The 26,420-nt window shown below is 38.6% G+C and overlaps 2 protein-coding genes across 2 annotated transcripts in view; both read left to right on the top strand.

Moving 5' to 3' along the window:
* Position 1: 1 nt before the first annotated feature.
* LOC119420780 (mucin-2-like) lies at positions 2-10,375 on the top strand (the record flags this gene model as incomplete). The annotated part of the gene is made up of 3 exons (XM_037688206.1): positions 2-1,796; positions 2,250-3,268; positions 10,253-10,375. Coding segments are annotated over 3 exons (2,937 nt in total), but the record flags the coding sequence as incomplete, so codon positions are not given.
* Positions 10,376-23,764: 13,389 nt separating this feature from the next.
* Positions 23,765-26,420, top strand: part of zgc:77151 (uncharacterized protein LOC337153 homolog) — a 41,799-nt gene continuing 39,143 nt past the window's right edge. Inside the window, 1 exon segment of the mRNA XM_037688205.1 lies at positions 23,765-23,844. Within this exon segment, the coding sequence (XP_037544133.1) occupies positions 23,824-23,844 (21 nt within the window). The 5' untranslated portion in view covers positions 23,765-23,823.

Below are 26,420 nucleotides of genomic sequence, written 5' to 3'. Positions count from 1 at the left end.
AACAACCACAACTCAAGCACCAACAACTGCAACTGCTACACCAGCAACCACAACTCAAGCACCATCAACTACAAATACTACACCACCAACCACAACTAAAGCACCAACAACAAGTCAAGCACCAACTAAAACTGCAGCACAAACAACCACAACTCAAGCATCAACAACTGCAACTGCTACACCAACAACCACAACCCAAGCACCAACAACTACAACAGCTACACCATTAACCACAACTCAAGCACCATCAACTACAACTGGTACACCACCAACCACAACTAAAACACAAACAACAAGTCACGCACGAAGAACTACAACTGCAGGACAAACAACCAGAACCCAAGCACCAACAACTTCAATTCAAGCACTAACAACGACAATTCAAGCACCAACAACAACTGCTACACCAACCACCACAACCCAAGCACAAGCAACTACAACTGTTACACCAACAACCACATCTCAAGTGCTACCATCTCCAACTGCATCACCAACAACCACAACTCAAGCAACAACAACTACAATTGCTACACCAACAACTACAACTAAAGCAACAACAACTATAACTACTAAACCATCAAATATAACACAAGCACCAACAACTACAACTGCTACACCAACAACCACAACCCAAGCACCAACAACTACAACTGCTACACCAACAACCGAAACTCACGTGACGACAACTCCAACTGCATCACAAACAACCACAACTCAAGCATCAAGTACAACTGCATCACAAACAACCACAACTCAAGCACCAACAAGTACAACTGCTGCATCTACAAGTAATGCACAAACAACAAGTCAAGCACCAACAACTTCAACTGTAGGACAAACAACCACAACCCAAGAAACAACAACTACAACTGCTTCACCAACAACAACAGCACAAGCGCCAACAACAACTGCAACATCAACGACCTCAACTCAAGCACCAACATCTACAACTGCAGCACAAACAACTACAACTCTAGCACCAACAACTGCAACTGCTACACCAACAACCACAATCCAAGCACTAGCAAATACATCAGCTACACCAACAACCACAACTCAAGTACCATCAACTACAACTGCTACAACAACAAATACAGCTAAAGTACAAACATCAAGTCAAGCACCAACAACTACAACTGTAGCACTAACTCCAACTGTATCACAAACAACTAGAACTCAAGCAACAACAACTAAAACTACTAAACCAACAACTACAACACAAGCATCAACAACTACAACTGTTACACCAACCACCACAACCCAAGCACCAACAACTGCAACTTCTACAACAGCAATCACAACTCTAGCGCAATCAACTACAACTGCTACACCACCAACCACAACTAAAGCACCAACAACAAGTCAAGCACCAACTATAACTGCAGCACAAACAACCACAACTCAAGCACCAACAACTGCAACTGCTACACCAACAACCACAACTCAAGCACCAAAAACTACAACTGCTGCACCAACAACCACAACCCAAACACCAACAACTATAACAGCTACACCAACAACCACACCTCAAGCACCAACTACATCTGCTACACCACCAACCATAACTAAAGCACGACCAACTACAACTGAAGCACAAACAACCACAACTCAAGCATCAACAACTGCAACTCCTACACCAACAACCACAACCCAAGCACCAACAACTACAACAGGTACACCACCAACCACAACTAAAACACCAACAACAACTCAAGCACCAACAACTGCAACTGCTACACCAACAACCACAACTCAAGCACAAACAACCACAACTCAAGCATCAACAACTATAACTGGTACACCACCAACCACAACTAAAACACAAACAACAAGTCAAGCACGAACAACTACAACTGCAGGACAAACAACCAGAACCCATGCACCAACAACTTCAATTCAAGCACTAACAATGACAATTCAAGCACCAACAACAACTGCTACACCAACCACCACAACCCAAGCACCAATAACTGCAACTGCTACACCAGCAACCACAACTCAAGCATCATCAACTACAACTGCTACACTACCAACCACAACTAAAACACCAACAACAACTCAAGCACCAACAACTGCAACTCAAGCATCAACAACTGCAACTGCTACACCAACAACCACAACTCAAGCACAAACAACCACAACTCAAGCATCAACAACTGCAACTCCTACACCAACAACCACAACCCATTTACCAACAACTACAGCAGCTACACCATTAACCACAACTCAAGCACCATCAACTACAACTGGTACACCACCAACCACAACTAAAACACAAACAACAAGTCAAGCACGAACAACTACAACTGCAGGACAAACAACCAGAACCCAAGCACCAACAACTTCAATTCAAGCACTAACAACGACAATTCAATCCCCAACAACAACTGCTACACCAACCACCACAACCCAAGCCCCAACTACAACTGTTACATCAACAACCGCAACTCATGTGCCAACAACTCCAACTGCATCACAAACAACCACAACTCAAGCAACAACAACAACAATTGCTACATCAACAACCACAACTCAAGCACCAACAACTAAAACTGAAGCACAAACAACCTTAACTCAAGCACCAACAACTATGATGGCTACAACACAAACACCACCAACTACAACTGCTACACCAACAACCACAACTCTAGCAGTAACAACTACAACTGCTTCACCAACAACCACAACTCAAGCACCAACAAGTCAATCACGAACAACTACAGCTGCAGCACAAACAACTACAACTCAAGCACCAACAACTACAACTGCTACACCAACAACCACAACTCAAGCACCATCAACTGCAACTGCTACACCAACAACCACAACGCAAGCACCAACAACTGCAACCGCTACACCAACAACCACAACGCAAGCACCAACAACTGCAGCAACTGCAATTCAAGCTCTAACAACAACCCCAGCACCAACCACTACAACTCAAACACCAAAAACCATAAGTCAAATACCAGCAACTACAGCTCATACATCCACATTAATCACTCAAGCACCAACAATTTCATCTCACACTGAATCAACTTCAACTACAACTCAACCACCAGCAACTACATTTAGAAGTACAAAACAAAAAACCACACCTGTTGCAATAAGAACTACAACTAAGCAACAATCCATTGTAAATATTACAAACACAAAGTCAACCACTATTAAAACTCCAACCATAACAAAAACCACTACAACTACAACCACAACAACCACTCCAGCACAGTCAGCTACCACTTCAACAACCACCAGTGATGCATCTAGAGTCAGACTGGGCATGTTCCATCTGCTACTTGGATTTTTTGTTCTTATGTTGTAAATTCTTTAAAATTATATGGACGCTTTACAGCCATTAATAATCTGACAATTCCAATATGTGTTTAAACATTGATCTAGGTTTTGTCACAAAATGTACATACTGTTCAAAAAGAAAATCAGAGAAATGTATTTTTTTCTGTTTCATGTTTGTTGAAATCAATTACATTATTTTTTGCTGTTTATTATTTATAATGTTTACATGTATTTTTGATTCAAAAGAACAACTGTGTTTATATAAATATTTTGTATCTTTGTATCATCTTCTCTCAAATTTATTTAATTTCTTTTGAATTAAATAAATCCTTCTGTAAGTGTACAAACATATATTTCCATAAACAAATTCTTGCTGATTAAGACTCTAGAATTATATAGTCTACAGAGGAGTTCATGATCATCTCAATGATTGTAAGTTGGCCAGAATTAAACCCAAATCATGTAAACCATGCTTAAGCTTGAATCAGGTGTGTCTGTTTTTTGGGCAAACACCGCACTTTGCATTATGAATAAAGATCTTTAGATTGGTCTTATCTCTTTGAGGCACATTGGTTCATACTTTTTAGGGTAAAAAGGTGTCATCAATAGATGAGTCATTGAAACTGTCAGATCTTAGTTATAATTTTAGATTTTAAATTACTGTAAATGGAGAGAAGTGAAAACCTTAAGATGGCTCCCTACTTAAAGAAAATAAAAATAAAAAGCTTACTCAATAAATAAAGAAAACTTAAAGTACTGTTGAATCCATCCATCCATTATCTTCTGCTTGTTCTGAAGTTGGATCGTGAGGGCAGAAGTTGAGCAGGGAGGCCCGTGCATCTCTTTCCACAGCCACCTCGTCCAGCTCTTCTGGGAGGATGCCAAGGTGTTCCCTGGCCAATGTCTCTTCAGTGTGTCCTGGGTCTTCCCTAGGGTCTCCTCCCATTTGGACATACCTGAAGCACCTCCCTAGGGAGGTGTCCCAGGAACATCCTTACCAGATTCCCAAACCACCTCCACTGTCTCCACTGTCTAATTAAAAATACAATGAGAGGAGACGTTGCCCAGTCTGTGGAGTGGATGACCCAGCCACACTATGCGCACCAGCTTGTGCACATGCTCCTGCCAGCTGGGTGAAGCTGATGGTGCAGTGTCAGCTTCATGCAGCTGCTCCAGCCCAGCAGAGACGCGAACCGCATGTCCAGCGGGGAGCGTCTTCATGCTTTAGCTGTGCGCCCTGTAGACAGCGCATGTTTTATACACAAGAGCGTCTCCAGACAGCTCTCCAGAGCGCGTACAGCTGCCGATGTGTCAGAACTCATGCACATAGACATATACACACAGCTGAAGGTGGATGAAGACGCTCCCCGCGGGACATGCGGTTCGCGTCTGCTGGGCAGGAGCATGGTGTGCGCGCTGTGGCTGGAACATCCACTCCACAGACTGGGCAACATCTCCTCTCGTTGTATTTTTAATAAATAATTAAAATAAAAGTACGAGATGACTTTGGACTTTTAGGGGCGGAGAGTGGAGTGGGGGGGGGGGGGGGGGTTGTACTTTAAATTTAAACTTTTGTTTTAAATCACTAAGTTATCTTCATGCCACATTATCATGAAGCCTCTACTGAACTATATAATAACTTTCTACATTTTTTTTTATCAATAAGGTTGCTACCAAAAGGGCCCTTATCCCCTGCCTTTGACCCCTCTTGCTTGGTCCCCTGCCTGGCTGTGTTCAATAGATTCGAGACAGTGACTCTGACCCTTTTAGAGGATGTGGTTGGCCATATTAAGCCATCAGGTTCCTCTCGTGACCTTGTCCCCCCTCGTTTATTAAGAGATTTTTTCCAACATCAGGCAGGTAATTCTTGCTGTTATCAATAGCAATCTGTCCTCAAGTGTGGTCCCTATAAGCTTTAAACATGTGCAGGTGTAGCCCCTACTAAAAAAAAAGCCTAGCCTTGATCAAACTGCCTTGTCTAATTTTAGGCCCATATCCAAACTGCCTTTTGTTTCTAAAATTTTAGGAAAAATTGTATATTCCCAAGTAAAATGTTTTTTGGATGAGCAGAAATATCCTAAAGGTTTGTCAGTCTGATTTTAAAACTCAGCACAGTACAGAATCAGCTCTAGTCAGAGTTTTTAACAACATTTTTATGGCCAATGATTCTGGTGAACATGTGGTTCTTGTCCTGCTCAACCTAACTGCTTCCTTTGATACAGTGGACCACAACATTTTAACATCACGTTTACAGCACCAAGTGGGTATCTGTGGTACTGCACCAAGCTGGTTTAGGTCATATCTGGCAGACATATCCATATGTGTCAGCATTGCTGGTTCTGAATCCTCCACTGCTTCTCTGTTTTTTTGGGGTTCCACAGGGCTCTATTCTAGGTCCCCTGCTTTTTTCCCTTTACCTGTTTCCTTTGGGCTCAATCCTCAGAACGCGTGGGATCTTTTATCATTGCTATGCTGACGATTGTGAGATTTATACGCCACTAAAAAAGAAAGATGGCCCCTCAATTAGACAATCAGACTAGCCCCTTCACTGTCCATTTTTTTAACTTTTTTTACATCTTTTTATTCTCTGGTTTTTGACACAAACTGAATTTTTCTCTGGAATGGTGAGGGGGAAAGGGGTAGGCGTAAAGGATGATGGGAAAGAATGAGAGGAGTAAGAACTGATGAGAGAAGAGAGTGGGTGTTAACAGCACGAAACAAACTGATGAAAAGGTGAGTCAGGTGAAAGGAGGTGTGGTTGCAGCACCTCCTTCTTTCTGAACCTTGACATCTTAACTCCATTTCTTTAAAGAATACACCTTTCAAGACCTGTTTTCTCTTTTTTTTTTTTTTTACTTGTTTTTTTAGCCAGGTAAACGTCTCAATGGAATTACAAACTTCCTGTTGACGAAAAAGCTGGCCTAGGAAGCAGCAACATGTACAGCATAACCACCGTACTCAGCGTATGTGCTGAGAGAATGCAAAGCACACCTAGCAGTGGGAACAGGTCTGGCTCTGGCAACATTTGTCTGGTAGTTGTGATGGATCGAATGTGGATTACATCCTCACCATACATAAGCTGCTCTGGAGTTCTTTTAGGACCGCACCGATACCACCTGGTCCAAAGGGAAAGCAATGTGTTCCCATCTATACAAACAAACTGCACCATGGGGGAAACAGAATGAATGCTGCAGATCTGAAAATGCTTAAAATATTGCCGTGTTTCCACACAAAGAGTATTTACAGTATAAACCTTTACATCACAATCAGTTTTGCTTTACATGGTTAAATAGCGTCAGCTTGCTGTAGCACTTCTGGGACAAAAGAAATACCTAAATATTTCTGGATAACCAAGTTGTAAGAAGTCAGCAGTGATGTGACGTTGATTTTTTTTAAAGCATTTGTGTGACTTGTTGCAAAACTTGAAAAGACTGCAGCGATCTGCTTTGGTCTTGACCTCCACTTAGACTAGACAAGGAAAAGATTATCCATAATTATCTCTGAGATTCCAAAACTTCAAACACATAAAGTGCATCCAAATTCCTGTGAGACACACTCGAGGCCTGAATATGGCCTGTTATAAAGACGATTCACTGAAGAATGTTCACAGAACTGACCAAGAAATTTCCTGAGGACATTTCAAAACCTTTTCAAAACCAAAATTTCACTCCCAGCCCTGTTATCTTTATATCTGATCTAAATTGTCCCCAAAATTATTTAAGCCTATTGAATGCACAAAGTATTAAATAAACATTAAATATGATTAAAACCTGATTTGATACTATATGAAAGCAAAGCCAGAATAACAAAGACAGTTATCAAAACCACACTTCAAATGTTCTAAACTGTCCCTTTTGAACTGTTTGTACTTTTTGTTTCATTTGCAGGAACTGCAGATTCATTTTTAAAGCCTAAATGGAATTATGCTCTAAATAATCATGTTAGCAGCTCAATCTGAGGTGTGTCAGTCCGACTTTAGTCCAGTTGTGTGAATTCAGAACTGCACCAGTTACAACTGGTCACATTATTAAAAGACAGCAGGTTTACTGTTCTGGGGATTCTTTGAAAGAACAGTTTGTGCCTTTCTGATGACTTCTCGGTGAAGTTACAGTATGTCCAGTTCAACAAGGTTGAGTCAGGTCCTCCGGACAGATTCTTCCATCCAGAGAATCTGAAGAATTCCCCCAGAGGACCTGACTCAGCCTTGTTGGATTTATTTACTTGGATTGTTGAGCATGCACCAGGACAGTGTGTCCAGTTCTTTGAATAATTCCAACATAATCAAAGATATTTATTTTCAGGCGTCTTGATCTTACTCCTCTAGCAAAAAGCTGTTCTTGACCCCTGGAAGAAATCATCCAAGTGATGATTTTCTTTATGGTTATGTAAAAAAATGTAAAACTTGGGAGGATTGTTACATTAAAATATTCTTGGATTACCGTGCAGCACGATAGATGAGTGGTTACTATTATCGCTTCAGAACAAGAAGGTCCTCAGTTTACCGGTGTTGGACCAGAGGTCTTTCAATGTGCAATTTGTATGTTCTCGTTGTGTTTGGTGGGTTGTCTCTGGTTTCCTCCCACAGTCCAAAACATGCACGAGCCTTCAGGCCTCTCTTGCAGAGACCTGTCACGCTCAGCGGCCCCCGCTGCCCCCACATCTGTTCAAGCCTCTGCTCCTCATACCACAGCCCCTGTTTTAAGATCATTCACGTTTTTTCCTGCTTCAGTTTTGAGTTCCCCTCTCATTCATTCAGCTCCTGTCACTCTGGCCACTCTCCCTCTGTCATTTCTAGCTGCCTGTCAATCACCCCTGCAAAGCCTGCCTGGTTCTCCCTGATCACAGTAATCAGTGTTGATGCTCTACACCTGGTGCCAGCCCTATATAAACTCAGCTCTTGCCTCTGCAAGGTGCCAGATTATTGAAAGCCTCACAGCCAGTAAATTACCCAGCATTCCCTTGTTCCTAGTTTCTTTGTTATTGACCACAGCTTCACTCTTGACTCCTTGCTTTGACTTGGCCCCTGTCTGGATACCACGCTCTCGGCCTACACGGTACAACCTCGCTCTCCTCTTCGACCACGGATCATCCTTTTGCCTGTTCACACGGCTCCTGGCTCTCGACCCCTGCTACGTCCCTGGATTCTGTTTCCTGCCCAGCCCTCCAACGTTCTGTCTCAGCCCTGCTCCTGCCACAGAAGGTTAGTGATGTGCACACCACCTCTCTTGGCTGCCAGAACCTTTTTGTAGTCACTAACCTGTCTGTCTTCATAGATTGGACCAGAACCGAGGCTCGGATCCTCCCCAGACGGAACGCCTTTAATAAATAAAACCTTTTTTTTTAAATGTTGTGCTGATCCATACAGACTCGTTACAGAGACCTGTGCTCTCAACAGGATTTGTCTTGTTAAATAAATGTTAATTATCGTCCGCTGTTAACGGTGAAGGTAGAGCAGTAATGGTTTTGTTTATTTACTTGCCAAATATCTCCCAATCACTGGACGGGTTTAAATAAAACTGAAAGTTATCATTGGATGTAAATCCTAAACTGATGACCTCTTGGACTCAACCCAATACAAAATGGCTGCCACATATATTGTGCTACACTTTAGGGTGGCAGTACCTGAGAGTTACCAAACTTATTGATCACTAAATGATGCACATGACTGGTTTAAAACTTTGCCGTCAACTTTTTAATCAGTTCGATTTCAGCTACTTTGCCAACGCAGAGTCGTGGCTATAACCTACTCTAAATTACAGTGGGCAACATGCAGATCTTCAAATAACTAATTTATTCACGTTGAATAAGAAAGTGTATTTTAAAACAATCGTGTTCCGTCGTACTTCACACGGTTACATAAACATTTCTCCGGTAAAGAGTTTTGTTGCGTCGCAGTTGGCTGTGCATCACAATAACGGCTCATAGAAGCTAGGTAAACGCTGCTAGCAAAAATATTTTGCAGTTGTTGTACAGGTCACTGGCTGAAAGTGTTTCCTTGTCTCATGGTACGGGAACCTTCTAGCCAAAGACGGGAACAAGTTGTCCCAAGTGGTCAAACTAGGTAAAATCATTTGTCATCAACAAATACAGCTTACAGACCTGAACAGTCAGGCTCTTGAACCAAAGTAAATCGAGATTTACGACCCAACTCATCCACTGCAACCATTACTCAGGTTGGTACCATCTGGAAGAATACTGCTGGTTCCTCTGGTGAAGAAAAATGGGTACAAAAAGTAATTTGTTCCCTCTGCTGTGATTGTCCTTATTTAAACGTAGCTTCACATGACAATCATCTGGATGTTTTTATGTTAATGTATCCTGTGTTTTAGAATTGGTTTTATTGAGTTAGCAAAGCTTTTTAAAGGTTTTATGGCATTTTTAACTTGTGTTGTTTTGTATGTATGAGCCAGATGTCAAAGCTAAATATGCATTTCATGGAATGTTATGGACAATAAAGTTATACTGATTGACTGAAGTGTTTGACTTGTGTTTGAATTTAGAGCTGAGAATTAATCATCGTACTGCTGCTCGACTCAAACCTTTTGACCCCTAGAATACCTGAGCGCGTGTTTCAGTCCGTCACAATCTGTTCTTTGGTGTTTCTCCAGATAATGATGGTGTTTGTTTTTGTGCACAGACCTAACGTGTCGGTTGTCGTTAAAGAATCAAACATGCCACCCCTCAGTGAGGGAGTTGCATTCATACAGTGAAAGGCTCGTGTTTAACAGTCATGTATAATTTATGGCTGAATCAGAATTCAGCGGCTTCAAACACCTTCTGACCCGTGTGTCGCAGTCAGAGCTGTAATTAGCTCGTGACAAGGCAAACAGAACTGTCAGCTGACGTTTAGAGACGATAAATCATCATGTCTTCAGGCTGCTTTGTGGCTGTTCGATGCAGCAGCAGGGACCACATCACCACGTGAGGAAGAGGAGAATCGGACTGGGCGTTCTCTCAGTGGTTCGACATCCTGGCCGGCTTAGGACCCCCCAGCAGGATGGTGGCACGGATCAACGATGAACGGAGGACTGGGTCAAGCATGGCGAAGGATCTGGACTTGACCGAAGATGAGTCGACCTAAAAGGAGACGAGTTCAATGAAAAGGGGTGAGGCGGGTGAGTGAGAGGGTGGGGAGGAAGGGGTGACAGGAAGTCCTGTCAGGTGGTTGGGGCGTGGAGCTGCTCCTGAGCTCCATCATGTGAGAGCTTCGACCTTGATGAGCACCTTCAGTAAAATCAATTGTTTAAATGTTGATTCAGTTTTCACGCCGTTGGTTTCATTTATTTAAACGGCTTTTTCTACTTCAGCATATTTTATAATTTTATTTATTTTGTGCTGTTTTCATATTGTTAAAGTTCAGCTCAGTCAGGAGAAGGCTGCAGTGACTTTTAGTTTTTGTAACATTTAAACTTTTCACAACGTTGTATTTCTTTCAGCTGCTTCGTTCTGCAGGGGTCGCCACAGCGCGCGACCTCACCTGAAAGATTTGGTCATTTTACGTTCCTGGGCTCGAACCTGCAGCCTCGGGATTATAAGACCACCAGGACTGACCACTGAGCCAACGCGAAGTTCTCAAAATATCCATCCATTTTCTTTACCCGCTTATTCCATTTTGGGTCACGGGGGTCGCTGGTGCCCATGTCCAGCAATCACTGTGCGAGGGGCGGGGGACACCCTGGACAGGTCTCCAGTCCATCACAGGGCCACATAGAGACAAACGAGACAAACAACCATTCACTCTCTCACTCACACCTAGGGACAATTTAGAGTTACCAATCAGCCTAACATGCATGTTTTTGGTCTGTGGGAGGAAACTGGAGTACCCGGAGAAAACCCACGCATGCACGGAGAGAACATGCAAACTCCACCCAGAAAGGCCCCTGGACCGGGGTTTGAACCAGGGACCTGCTCGCTGAGAGGCAGCAGCTCTACCAGTTGCGCCACCGTGCTGCCCGTTCTCAAAATATATAACTATTAATAAATATTAACTCCATAAAAATACATTAACATTGTTCTGCAAAATCTGCTTCAGAAAAATTAACTATTTTTCTGTTTATGCTGCTTTTACCTTTAAGCTAGCCTTAGCTTTTAGCTAGTCATTTTGCTAATTTCAGGTGTTAGCTTCTGCTTCTTTTCGTTGAACAAACCAGTTTCAGATTCTTCAGCATTCAGACTGAAAATGACATTTTTGTGGTGATGATAAATGTGAAAGGAGATATTGGTCTGAGAAATTGTGTTAGAGCTGCTCTGATTTAAATAAAATACTACAGGAAATTCAATTCCAAAATACTTTATTAATCCCAGATGGAAATTAAATATTAAAAATTATATATATATGTTTACATATTTATATATTTAATATATTATTAATATATTAAATATTTAAAAACTGTTTAATGTTTTTAATGTGACTTAAAACAGTTGAGCGTTTTAAGATGGTCAAGTTTATTTTGTGGTAATAATTTGCAGCTAAATGTAGAAATTAATGTAGCGTTTCTTGCATATCACCCGCTGCCTAACCAGGCGAAGTTTTCAGAAGATCTTGTGCAGTCAGCTAGCACTCAGAGGATGTGTGGGGGTGACTCTCAGCTACTACCACAACACATTCTCCACAGTTATAACATTTATTTGTTCACATTTGTACAGTGGGTCATGAAATGTTTTGCTAACAAACACATTCAGACACGTGTAAGAACAGTACTGCTCTGGGGAATTATGATTTCTACACTTTTTATTTAATTCCAAGGTATTTTTGTGCTATTTGTCGTGTTTTATACAAACTTTTCTGGAGAAATGTTCAGAACATTGCGTTCATGCGGACACTAAAACTCTAAAATTCAATAAATTCTTTGAAGCTGAGCAAAGCTTTGAAACAAAAGCAGCCGGTAAACAAACTATGTTCCCTCTTTTTTTATTTTAGTTTAAAACGATGTAAAGAGCAGTAACACAAACCTGCTGCTGTTCAGATCACAATAAATAAAACAGGAGGTGAGATTTCACCGTGCCGGGAGAAATTATCTGCCTCCTGTCGTTGTTGTTATTATTATTATTGTTGTTGTTATTGTTATTATTGTACAACAATCAAATCCATCTCAGACGCCTGAACTCGAGCTGCTAGAAGTCGATCTACTATAGTTTGAAAACTTAATTTTTACTTGTCGACCAAAAATGTGTAGAAATATATTGAGTCAAATGATTCTTTTTAGGAATGGGCGTTGGGGATGACTCTCAGCTACTACCACACCTAGTACACCAGTAGCTGTAAAACTGACATGTGAGTTTAGTTGACTTCAAAAGTTAATAAAGTTTAAATGATTTCTTTCTGAAACTTTCGTTAAAATCTGTCGACTACAAAATGCATGAGATATTTTGCTGACAACAAGACAAACGGTGATGATAAAATACATGAGACATTAAAATGTTTTAATAGAATAATAAAATGTCATTTTTGCTGTTCTTTGAAGAATTATCAAGAATTATAACAAATATAATGTTCTGTTGATTCCTGTTTGGTTTATTTTGTTGTATTTTTCAGAGTTTAATCTTTTTATGGTTCTTGTCCAGCCTGAGACTGAGTCCGGACCGGACTGCAGCGATCAGCCCATCCACGTAAAGTAAAACGTTAAACGCTCAACGGGTCTGTGCACGAGTACTTTTAGAGAATACTATAATAAAGATGAAAAGATTGATTTAGAAATCTCCACGTCCGACACACACTCAACAGTTTGGACAAAGATGCAGCTGTTTGCAGCTGCTGGTCTTATGTCTTATGTAATGTTCTCATTTTTACTTCATTTTTACTTTATTTTTACTTTATTTACTTTATTACTATTCGCACCTTATGTCGAAGCAAATTCCTAGTTTGTGAACCTCGTTCATTGACATGGCAGTAATAAACTGATTCTGATTCTGATTCTGGTCCTGGAAGATCCGATGGTCTGGACGGTCTTTCCAAAACTACAAAATTGTTATTTTTTAATCTAATTTATTTTTTATTGTTGGGGGAAAAAATCTATTACTTTAAAATAAATACTTTGTCAATATTTTGAAAAACTGACTTGAGGGTTTTTTTTTTAGAGTAAAGACATTTAAGGAGCTAAACTCAAACAAAACAAACTTAAATTTGATGTTTTTATTTCCGGCTGAGATGGCTCTAAAAATTAACTTTTATTGGGGGGGGGGGGTAAAATACAAACATTAAGTGGTGGTGCAGATGTTAGAGATGTGAATTCGTGACCGTAAGGTCGACAGTTCGAATCCCTCTGCAGACCGAAACACCAAAATCCACACCTGCCTCCACCCTCATCTGCCCCACCCTCATCTGCCCCACCCTTGGCCCCTGTGCAAGGCCCTTACCCCCCACCATCTGCTCCCCGGGCACCCTAATGTCAGCTCTGCTCCACTCAGAGGGCTGTGGCAGCTCGGTGGTCTGTGGTTGCATCTGGAAGAACATCTGGCGTAAAAGCAAAGCGACGTTGGATTCTTGCCGTGGAGAGAAGAAGTGATCAGACGTGACATCACAGAAGTTTTTGTGCCCAATAAAAATAACAATTACTGGATAAAAACCTTTGTTTGTGAGGAGTTGACGGTCGACGGCTGCACAAACAACCTGAAGCATCTTTTCCAGTTTCAGACTCTTTTTATTGACCTCTTCCGACACTTCTCAGTGATTCCATCACATTTTAAATTATTGATGTCCTGCGGTGAATAATTGATCAGAACACACTTTTGTTCAGTTTTTTTTCCAAACAAACACATTCCAGCTGAAGTTGCTTTTACTTTTTCTCACGCTCACCTGAAACGGCTCCAGGCTGAACTTCCTGAGGCTGGTTCTGCCGCATTCGCTCGTCCCTAAAGGAAGTTTTGTTTCGTCGGCCGACGTTCGACAGATTTATCTGCCGTTTTTAAAATGTCCTGAGATCACCTGTTTTATTGAAGATATTTAAAAAATGAACTCACCTGAACTGAAGCCACCTAAATGTTTCAACAGCTGGATATTTTGTTCTTTGGTGCCGACCGGTATGAGGAAAAACGAGAATGTCTCAGACTTTATTATTTATGTAGATGTCGCCCGTTTTAAAGGAGTGGGAAGAGAAATAAAAACATTTTGCCGTCTTTGATACAAAACATGTTTGATTAAATAAACAGAGGCATAAAAAATGTTTTATTCACCTATTTATTTTGTTTAGATAGTACTAAAGCTAATTATTTGTTTTTACAGTCATAATAATGTTTTCCAGGTATAAATTTCAAATTACTAGGGATGCATCATCCACTTTTTTTTTTTTTACTTCCTGATACCTAAATCTGGATATCGCCCGATACTGATACCATTCTGATATTATCATTATTGATTTTATGTGAGGCTCTAATAATCTCCTCTCAAGTACAAAGTAATAAATTACCAATTAAGCGTATTATTTGTTAGACTTTGGCTCTAGTAAAATGTATTCCTTCAGCTTTGTTCTCAGCTTAGAAAGTTAAAAAAAAAAGATTAAAACAAATTAAAAATAAATATTTAAATAATAAAGACTCAGGCACCGCTGCCTTTCATGTCAGAGTTCAGATTTCTTCCTTTGTTGAGAAATGATGCAGGTGTTGAAGTTTTGGATAAACCTTCAAAATAAAGGCATGCACTAACTGTCAACAGTCAGAGTACGTGTTGGAGGTGACTCTCAGCTACTACCACACCAGATTTTAACTCCATTGTTGTGAAAAAATGACTGAAAAATGAGTTTGTTTACAGTTTATGTTTTCTAAGATGATCTTGAGTTGTGTTGACTTCAAAAGTTTATCATTTTTAAACGTACATTTATTAATTATTTCCTGAAGGTTTCATTGAAATATGGCTGGTGGTTCTTAAGATATTTTGCTAACAGAACAACAGTGTTGACTTTAAGTGGTTAATGGATAAATTTTAAACAAATGTAATCTGCTATGTCTCAGAATATGTGTGGGGGGAGCTCCTACCACACCAGATTTTAGCTCAGTGTCAGTAAAGTTTACGCAATTGTTTGCACTTTGGGGTGGGGGGTGGGGGGCACAATGCTGTACCTGTTGTTTAAAAGTTTAAATATTTCTTGGCTGAGCTGAGATCTCAAATTTCAGGAGTCTAACGATGCTTTTTTTACTGCAGCGTACCAAAATAACCTCAATAAGTGTGAATCTAATAGGATCAATAAAATCTGATGACTCAATTAAAACATTAGTCAATAATCTTTACACATCTTTTAAATTTATAATGAGATAATGTGAAATTTGCTGATAAACACAAAAGTTTATATATTTTTCTTTCTTCAGTTCAATCTTTATTTCATTAAAACGTTTAAGTCCATTTTATGGAGGGTGGAATGTGACAAAATTAAATTAATAAATGCATAATTAAATGTATCATTTAATTATTAAATATATCATTAAATCGTTAAATATACAACAAAATTATTAAATAAATCATGAAATAAACACTATAAAAGGTGCATTTATTTATTTAATGGGAAATGAGTAATTATGCATTTAATCATTTAATTGTATATTTAATGATTTAATGATGTATTTAATATTTAAATGATACATGTATTTATGAATTTAATTTAGTCACATTCCACCCTCCATATTCAGTTTCTGATTATTTTACCTTAAATTTAAAAACGTTATCTGGTTTTGGTCATTTTACCTGCAGTACCTGGTGTGACCACCGGAGGGCAGCACAGCGCCAGTTCTGCTCCTGTGCGGCCCTCTTGTGGTCACAGCGGGAACTGCACCTGTGACCAGCAGGCAAAATTTCCTAACTTGTGGATGAAATATTCATTCATTCATTCAACCTTTATATAAAACAATAAAATAAAATTTACTGGTACAAGTTAGAGGAGTCTTTTTTACATAATTGTAAAATTCTGAATTTGAAGATCAAAGCAAAGAAAATTAAATTCTCTTCAAATGGTCAACTATTGTTTTAGCTAAAAAAAGAAAAGTAAAACAGATGTCAACAAATTTTCATCTGTACTGTAAACATTCATGAAGTAATGAAATCACTTTAACCTGCAGAACATCAATATGTTTTTAATCAACACTTTTTGTTCAACCGGATTGTTTTATTATATATTTTTATTGAAATTAATCTCATTTAGCTGTGGTGGTGATTGAGTTGTGTTAACTGCAAATGTTTATCAGTTGTAGATTCACACTCAATGATTATTAAAAGTTGTTAAGGAGATATTTTGCTGACAGATTACCACGTGTGCTGTTCAGAGTATGTGCTGAGAGTGACTCGTCGTTACCACCAAATCAAATATTAGCACATATAATTTAAAATTCACTGAATTGATGCAGTTTTTGTGATTTTCAAGGTCAGTTTCAGACATCTTAGAATTAGATTAACTCCAAAAGTTAATCAGATGTACATCAAATTATTTATTTTTCTGAAATAATAAAAATCTGTCCTGTGGCTCATCAGATATTTTGTAAAAAAAAATAAAAATAGACAGTTTTAAGATTTATAAAATGGCAAATTTTAAATATTAAATATATATATATATATTTAGTGCCTAAAATATATGCTGTGGATGACTCTTAGACTAGATTTTAGGTCAATAGCTGCATCTTGCCTGATTTATGTTGTTGTTGTTTTCTAAGGTTGATTAGCTGTGGCGGCCATCTTTAAACGTTTCAATACGATACAACTTTATTTATAAAGCACTTTAAAACAACACAGTTGGCCAAAGTGCTGAAGTTATTCAGTTACTGAAGTTATTCAATTGTAGGTTTCCATTCAGTAATTACTAACCAACATTTTCTTTCAAATGTGTCCAGTGATTCATAAAATATTTTGCTAACACAGGTGCACGCGCACACAGGCAGTTTATAAATGATCTAGCTGTTTCCTTCTCTACTTTTTCCTTTTGACTGTCCTTTGGGTTGCCATTTTATTTTAATTTGTAAAAAAAAAAAAACAATTGTATGCCTCTTTTATGATTGTTGTTGTTGTTATTCACTGTTGTCATCACTCTTTGTTCAGAAATCTGGTCTCTCATGTAAATGAGCCCAAGTCTCAGTGGGATTAACCTGTTGTATCCTGATGCATGCTCAATAATCCAGGTAGATTAACCTGTTGGTTAAAGGTTGAATGAATAGATGAGTTCAGGCTGCAGTTCCAGATGTGACCACAAGAGGGCAGCACAGGAGCAGCGGTGCCGCTCTTATACGGCAAATGTACCAAAATAACCTTAAACCAATAGGTTCAATAAAATCTGACGACTCGTTTAAAACATTAGTCAATAATATTTACACACTTGTTAATTTTATAACAAGAGATAATGTGAATTTTGCTGATAAACACATAAGTTTATATATTATTTAATCAGTTCAACCTTTATTTCATTAAAACATTTAAGTCCATTTTTGTGGCGGGTGGAATGTGACAAAATTAAATCAATAAATACATAATGAAAGGTGTAATTTTATTATTAAATACATCATTAAATCATTAAATATACAACTAAATTATTGAATACACAAACAAATCATGAAATAAAGGATTTCAAATGTTTTCAAAAAGCGTTCAATACAAAAATTTCAAATGTACATTTATATATTTCATGGGATATTTAATTGTGTATTCAATAATTTAATTGTGTATTTAATTATGTATTTAATAATTAAATTATATGTATTTACTGATTTAATTTTGTCACATTCCACCCTCCATACGTTTCAGTTTCTGATTATTTTACCTTTCTAATATTATTATTATTATTGTTTAATCTTACTAATGTTTTTCTTTACCGTATGTATTTTTGTTGCATGTAACTGCGACCCTGCGTACATAGTTTCGACCCACCTCATGTACCACTTGTGGTGTGTATGACAAATAAAGCTCTCTGAATCTAAATTTAAAAACCAACAAAGTCCATGCTCAATAATCCAGGTATACAATCCAACAATTTTCAGTCAGGTCATCTGGAAAGTTTCTTTCTTTTTTTTTTTTTTTTTTTCTTTTTTGTGCTGAAACGTTTCATCTTCCATCCAGAAGGCTTCATCGGTCAAGGAAACACACAACACAACCAACATAACTGGTTTGTTCCACTTTGGAGTAAGCTGTTGGGCGAAGAATCAGTTTTGTGTTGTGTGTTTCCTTGACTGATGAAGCCTTCTGGATGGAAGGTGAAACGGTTCAGCACAAAAAAAAGAAGAAGAAGAAGAAGAAACTGTCCAGATGATCTGACTGAAATTTGTTAAATTTAAAAACGTTATCTGGCTTTGGTCATTTTATCTGCAGTACCAGGTGTGACCACCGGAGGGCAGCACAGCGCCAGTTCTGCTCTTGTGCTCTGGACCGCCCTCTGGTGGTCACACCTGGTACTGCAGCAGTGAGCACCAGGCGATATTTCTTTTTTGTTTTCATTCACTTCATTCAATCTTTATTTAGACAGGTTAATCCCATTGAGCCTCGGAGACTCATTTACAAGAGAGACCTGATTTCTTTAACAAAGAGTGATGACAACAGTGGAGAACAACAACAACAACAGACAGTCATAAAATAGGCATACAAATTTAAGTTTCTATTTATTTTATTTTTTAACAAATAGAAACCAAATAACTCTTAATGTGTGGATGAAATATAAAGCAATAAAAATAAAATTTACTGGTACATAATTGTAAAAATTCTGAAATTGAAGACCAAAGCAAAGAAAATTAATTTAATTCTCATCAAATAGTCAGCTGCTGTTATAGCTAAAAAAAAAAAAAGTAAAACCCATGTCATCAAATCTGCCTCTGTGCTGTAAACATCCATGAAGTAATGATCACTTTAACCTGCAGAACAACAATATGTTTTTAATCAACACTTTTTGTTCAACTGGATCGTTTTATTTTATATTTTATTGAAGTTAATCTCATTTAGCTGTGGTGGTGACTGGTCGCGTTAACTCCAAATGTTTATCAGTCTTAGATTTACACTCGTTGATTATTAACGAGAGTTTCATCAAAGTTGTTAAGGAGATATTTTGCTGACAGAGTACCACGTGTGCTGTTCAGAGAGTGTGCTGAGTGACTTTCATTTACCACCAAATCAAATACTAGCACCTAATTTAAGATTCACTGAATTAATGCAGTTTTTGTGATTTTAAAGGCCAGTTTCAGACATCTTAGAATTAGATTAGCTCAAAAAGTTAATCAGATGTACATCAAAGTATTTATTTTCCTGAAATAATAATTAAAATCTGTCCTGTGGCTCTTCAGATATTTTGTTACAAAACAGACAAAGTTATAAGATTCATAAAACGGCAAATTTTGAATGTTTGAAAAACATATATTTAGTCCTTTAAACATATGCTGCGGATGACTCTCAGATTAGATTTTAGGTCCATAGCTGTAATCTTCCATGATTTATGAGCCTTTAGCTGTGGCGGCCATCTTGAAAGATGTTAACTCCAAAAATTTATTCAGTTGTAGATTTCCATGCAATAATTACTTATCAACATTTTCTTTGTAATTTGTCCAGTGATTCTCGAGATATTTTGCTAACAAGCGCGCTCGCAGGCGGTTTATAAAGACGAGTTCAGGCCGCAGTTCCAGCGGTGACCACCAGAGGGCAGACGAGGAGCAGAGGTGGCGCTGTGCTGCCCTCTGGTGGTCACCGCTGGAACTGCAGGTGGAACTGGGTGGATTTATTACGTTCACAGTAAATCATGAACTGACAACAGACATTCGTTTAATTTAATACATAATTCAACAACAAAACACAAAAACTGATGCTTTTATTCTTCTTGTATTCAGTTTGTTAGCAGGAGGAGGAAAATGCAAAGGTTCAAAATACTTTTCATCGTTTTCATCACGATAGACTCTCGAGAAAGTGACTGTGGGTCACATTCAGACCAAGTTAGACCTTAAGACCTTAGCCAACACAGAAACAGCTCCAACTCAGCCAATTACAGACTTGAAGATGAAATCTGGCGTGGTTATCTGCTGCTGTCTTGAATTTCCCATCCGTGGGACAATAAAGGCTGTTTCTATTCTATTCTATTAAGCCGAGGGTCATTCACAACACACAGTTTGAGTCAGCCCTATATCACATTATTCATTCAGCGTTTATTTCACAGGTTAGTCTCATTGAGCCACGAGGACTCATTTACAAGAGGCCACTGTAAGGATTTACCCATTTTAGGAAATAATTACTGGATGTTCATCTACAACTGATGAACTTTGAGAGTCATCTTGTTTCAAGATGGCTGCCACAGGTAATCCACCTTCACCTACACAGGATTGTAATGTAAACTGATCCAGTTTAAATGGTGAGGGTGTGACTCCCTCTGAAGTTTGAGTATAAATATTAGATACTCTTTAACCATAAATCTGTTGATTTATATTTAAAAGTGATGTGAACGATGAGCAGCTGAATGAGTTTAAACATGAAGAGTTGTTGGATCAGACACAAGCTCAGATTCTGGTGCTGCTGATTTAAATGTTTTAACAGAGGGTAATGGGGAGCATGGTGGTGAAGTGGTTAGAGTGGAAAGGTTTCCAGTTCTGTTCCCAGCCTTTCAGTGTGGAGTACTCCGGTTTCCTCCCACAGACCAAGAACATGCATGTTAGGCGGATTAGTAACTCTAAAATGTCCCTAAAGGTGTGAGTGGTTTTGTCTTCATATGTCCCTGTGATGGACAGGAGACATGTCCAAGGTGCCCCCCGCCTCTTCAGCAGTGACTGCTGGACATGGACACCAGCAGACCAGAAAGTAGAAGTAGAAAATGGATGGATGGAAATGATAATAAAGTGAAAGGATGTTTGAATGTTTTCATTAAATGAAATAATCTCTCCTGCAGGACCAACGTTGACCAGCAGGTGGCAGCACAACAAAAGAGTTTTTACCTTTTTTTTTTTCCATTCAATCTTTATTTAAACAGGTTAGTCTCACTGAGCCTCGATGACTCATTTACAACCCTCAGTGGTGGATTGAATATTTACTGGATTTATGCTGATAAATGCTTTAAATCATGCCAAAGAGTAGGAACTGATCGCTTGACTGATTAAACTGTTTTTTTCTTTAATCTTCAAATGCAGAATTTTAGCATTTAAAAGACACTTTACTGAACTAAAACTGTTGATTTGATTAAGTCTGCCTGTCCGATATTTTTACAGTATTTAAAATGTTACTAAGTAATGATCACGTGGAGCAGCAGTGCCGGCAGCCACCACCAGAGGGCAGTAGAACAGAGTTTCTCCACGCTGCCCTCTGCTGGACAGTGGTGGGACTGCACAGCTGTGATTTTTATACAAGGGGTATAAATTGTATATTTTGGTTAAATGTTAACAAATGCTTTGTATCCTGTCAGTGCTGGTGATACAAGAAGAAACTGATTATTTGATCGGAATTAAACTGATTTATTTCATTTAATTTTAAGTCCATTCTCCTGAACAGTGGCTGCATTTTTATTTTACTTACTGCTTTTCTTCATTTAAAGCCGCGCGTCACAAAGAGGAAAATACATTTTTAAGTTTTTATTTTTAAGCCGGTTAAGTTTTCCTGACGGTGACTGTTGTTAGTGCTCTTTGGATTCGTTGAGTGGCTCGTGTATCTATTTATGAGGGAAATAAGAAGTGGACTCAAAAGTTGTTACAAATCTGAAACATTATTATTGAACCTTAATATTCAGGATGATTAAAGTTAATATTAAGGACATGTAAAATGCCCTGTTAAAATATGTGATTTTATTTTGATTTATAGTGAATATATATATTTTCTTGCAGGGAATTGTGATGCTGTCATACCATAAATGACCACCGGGTGGCGTCGTTTTACCGAGTTCAAATCCTGGATTTAATTTGGACAGGAACAAACTTTAGGCTTGAGATTTGAGTTTACATACTGTATTAATAATTTAAGACAATATTTAATACAGAAACTGTAGGGTCAGTCTTTAAAATAGGATCTAAACTGATTTTTTTTTTTCCAAATAAAAAATAAAAAAGTTTAAATCTTTGATTTATAGTCTGGGTTTGTGATTGATGCAACTCCTCAGTACTTTTACAGACTTAAAATAATTATTTGCACGCGTCCATATTAAAGAAAAGCACAACTAAACATATATGAAAGCATCATTTTGTTAATTGTTAATTAAATGGTTAAAAATTGGGCTTAGATGTTCCAGTTTTTCATAGTTTTTATCATCTAACACAAATAACTTGTTTTTAACAAGCACAGGAGCAGTTTGTGATAAATTAGTCTTTAGATAACAGGCCCAATATTCATTGAAGGAATGCATGTCACCCTCAGGCCAGTAATTTATAAAATAAATAATTGTACGGTGAGGACAGACGCTACAGACGTGTGATCAGGTTAGAGAACGAGCTAAGGATCATTTTCAGCTACTACCACAACTCATTTTAGCTCAGTAAAACTGAGTCGAGCCGTGTTTGTGTTTCCAATGGTCTGTGAATTGTAGCAGCCATCTTGAATTGAGCTACTCCAAAAGTCAATATTTTGTAGATGTTTGGTCGATGTTTACCGTCTGAGAGTTTCACTCAAATCCCATTTATTTGTGGGATAATGTTTCCATCCACACAAACACACAGTCGTGGACAAAAACATGATCGCCCTCCTTCACCTGCAACAGCGGGCGATGGTAAAGAGCTGTCTCAGAAGGTGAGTTTCAGGTGGGAAGGTTTGTTTAAAGAGTTTATCACCCACAGGTGGGCAACAGTGTTTTTGCTCATGTCTGTCTTTAAGAAAGATATTTCTGGAACCACCAGAGGGAATTTAATGAAACTTCAGAAATATGTCTACAGCTTAAGATGGCCTCTGCAGCTAATCTTTATTAGGCAGGACAGAGCTCAGACAGTATTGAGCTGAAACTAGGTGTGGTAGTAGCTGAGAGTCATCCCGACACGTTCATGTCAAAGGTTTGTCCTCATGTGACGTCATGAGCCAGTAAAAAGTTCAATTTTTAATTCATTATAATATCCAAATATCCTTATTTTGCATTTTTATTTATACAAATATCACTTATATTTTATAAAAATTTTATTATTTTTACCCCTGACTGTGATGTCATATCAAAAAGTTATTTTTAGCATTGATCGAATGAAAATGCTCATTTTAGAGCACAAAATTAATTAATTCGGCTTTTTATTGACCTCGTTGCTGTGAAACTCTCCATTTTACCTAAAATATGTGTTTGGAGGGAAGTTGTTTGTACGTTTTATGTATTTTTATAACAAAATGTATAATTATTTTTGTTTAATTTTAACTCCAGCGGTGGCTAAACTCCGCCCTCGTGTTCAGTTTCAGTCGGAAATACGTCACGATACAGAAGCAAAAAGATGCTCAAACCCCCCCCGAAGTGTGACTTTAAAGTGTGGCAAAGTTTAGGCCACACCAGGATCCTGAACCATAAAAATAATAAAAAATAAACCTTTTTTTTTTTTTTTTTTTAAACCCTCCTCTTCGTGGTGCGTTTGTTTGTGTGTCGGCGCGTCCCGGCGGTGTAACCGGAGAGAGAGGGGCCTCCTCGCTGAGAGGAATGCAGGACTGCAATGGAGCACAATGCAATACAGGTAAAGGCCGATATCATTTCCAGAAAAATAATTAAAAACGCCGGCTTCTGCCGCTTCCACACGCCGCCTTCGTCGCCCCGTGGTCGGGGGAATATTTCCGCCGCTCGTCGCCGAGAATTCGAGTCCAAATCTGCGAGTAGTTTCATTCAGTTCAGCCGTGTCGTATTGATTGTTCCCCCGGATCAACCGAGAGTCGCTCCGACTGCAATTACAACTTTATTCAGCCAGGCTCAACTTTGTTTTCTGCCCCCCTCCTCTTAAAAAAATAAAATTAAACGGTTGATATTTGTTGGTTGGAGCCGGAGGGGGAGGCGAACGGTCGGCCACATCCGAGCTGGCGCGGCGGTTGATATCTCAGCGGTTAAATTCAGTTTAATATCGATATTTTGTCGCGTTAATGATTAATTTCTTTGTGGTTTTTTGTGTGTTTCGTGTCGACAGGCTCCTTCTCCCCCCTCCCGGCTACCAACCCCCACCCGCAGCGCCACATTAGCTCAAATAAAATTAAATTTCTGCCCCTTCGCCCGCCTGAAAAAAAATATTAATCAGGAAACTTTTGGGCTCGTGCTCATTTTTTTAGCAGCGTAGAAGAAGAAAAGAAGAAGAAGAAGAAGAAGAAGCTAGTTTGCCGCGTCGCCATGATTCTCCATGTTTGAAAATATAATTTTAATCCCACCGACGTGATATTTTAATAAAGATTCATTTGTTTCTCCTTTTCTCGACGTCATCGAGGTGGAGCAGCAGTTGTTGCTCATAATAGGAAGCATATTGACATTATTATCAAATCCTCCCCGACATTTTGTGTCCAACTGTTTGAGCAGGAATGCAGTTAATATTTGGATCTGAGGAGGAATGGGCACTTTTTCTGGACTTGAGCCTTTTTAAGCGACAAAATATGAGCTGCTACTAAAAAAAACTCTTTATTTAGACATAATGTGTTGTGGGGGGGTGTTTAATATGCCATTCCTGGCTGCATATTTTCATGGAATCTCTGTAAATAATATTTTTATTTTGCTGCAGTGTTTATTTTTATTATAAATATTGTTTCCCCACCAGAGGTGAACTTGTGAGCTTTTTGAACAACAGGATATAACCAAGGTCAATAGTGTGGGCTGTCTTTTATTTATTATTTTATTTATTTGTTTGTTGTGCAAGACAGAGGAGACATTTTATTATTAATATTCATGAATTTTTTTCTTCTTCCTCTTCCTCCCTTTACTGAAAACTGTTTTAAAAAAATCTCACTGCATTATTCTCAGAAATATCACGAGAACTGACGCAGGCTTGGTGCAGATTAAGGGTTTCCATCTTAAATTCCTGCGTGTGTTCACATTTTAGACAGAGGGCTGCCTCTCACTGCTCAGCTGAAATGATGTGGCTCTTATTTTTCCTGCCTGCCACTAGTCTGGAGCAGAGCTTCGGCTGTCCCTCCCCCAGGCCCACAAAAACCATCCAGAGCAGGCTGAGGGATCCATACGACACCGCCATGCTGCGTAATAACACGCTCGCCGCCAGCCCCGTGATGGCATGCATCACCTTTTCTCACTGTAATTACACAAAAAGCTCGTTTCAGAGGCCGAGGTGCACGAGAAGGACCGAATGCTGCAAGAAGTCTCCGTTTTAGTCTCAATCAATCTGCACAAACAAAGTGCATTTACACAATATATTGGCAGCCATTTTAAAAAATATACCTTTAGGATTTGTTTTTGATTCGTGTTCATAAAACGTTCATCTGTTTTTGTTTTTTTTTGACTGAGAGCCAAGTTTGCACACATTTTGAAGACTTTAGCAAACCACAAGTGGCAGTTAATTAAATATTTTTTTGTAAAATGTTGGATCGGTTGTTCAGATGGACAGGAAGTGAATCAGCATTTAGTTTAATGAGTTATTGAGCGAAACTAGTGAGATAAAAAAAAAAACTGCCTCTCATCGCTGTCTTGTAAAATCTGAGCCAAGCTGTTGATGTAGTTCACGTTTATGACTTTAAATAATAGACTGGAGCCGGCAGAGATCCATACGACATAATAATATGTTCACTGCCCGCTTCATGATGGTATTTATCGAGTATTCTCACTATAATTAAGCTAAAAGCATCATTCGGACCAAGGGCAGCATGAAAATCACCTTGTTTTAGTCTTCGCCTGTTTCCTGGAAGGCAATCTGCAGAATATTTACAATTATTCAAAAAGAGTCGAGTGCCCAAGATAGATTAGCAGCCGTCTTCTGTCTCTGCTCTCTGTTTTATCAAGTTACAAGAATTAATCGATCACCTGCAGCCATGTTGAAAAATACACGAAGCTCGTTCTAAACTTTTCTGTTTAGTTTTTAAGCTCATTACTTTTGTCAGGAAAAGTTTTGAGTCATTCTCGAACTGTTCAGGAAGTGATTCGGCGTGAGATGAGCAAAAATAACTGAATTTAAACAGAAATAAGTGAATTTTAAACTGAAATAACTGAAATTAAACAGAAATAAGTGAATTTTAATCAGAAATAAGTGAATTTTAAACAGAAATAACTGAATTTTAAACAGAAATAACTGAATTTTAAACAGAAATAACTGAATTTAAACAGAAATAA

The sequence above is a fragment of the Nematolebias whitei genome, chromosome 14 (assembly GCF_014905685.2).
Source record: "Nematolebias whitei isolate Nwh7 chromosome 14, NemWhi1, whole genome shotgun sequence".
NCBI lineage: Eukaryota > Metazoa > Chordata > Actinopteri > Cyprinodontiformes > Rivulidae > Nematolebias > Nematolebias whitei.
The sequence above is the reverse complement of the archived record's forward strand: the minus strand, read 5'-3'. Positions and strand labels throughout refer to the sequence as shown.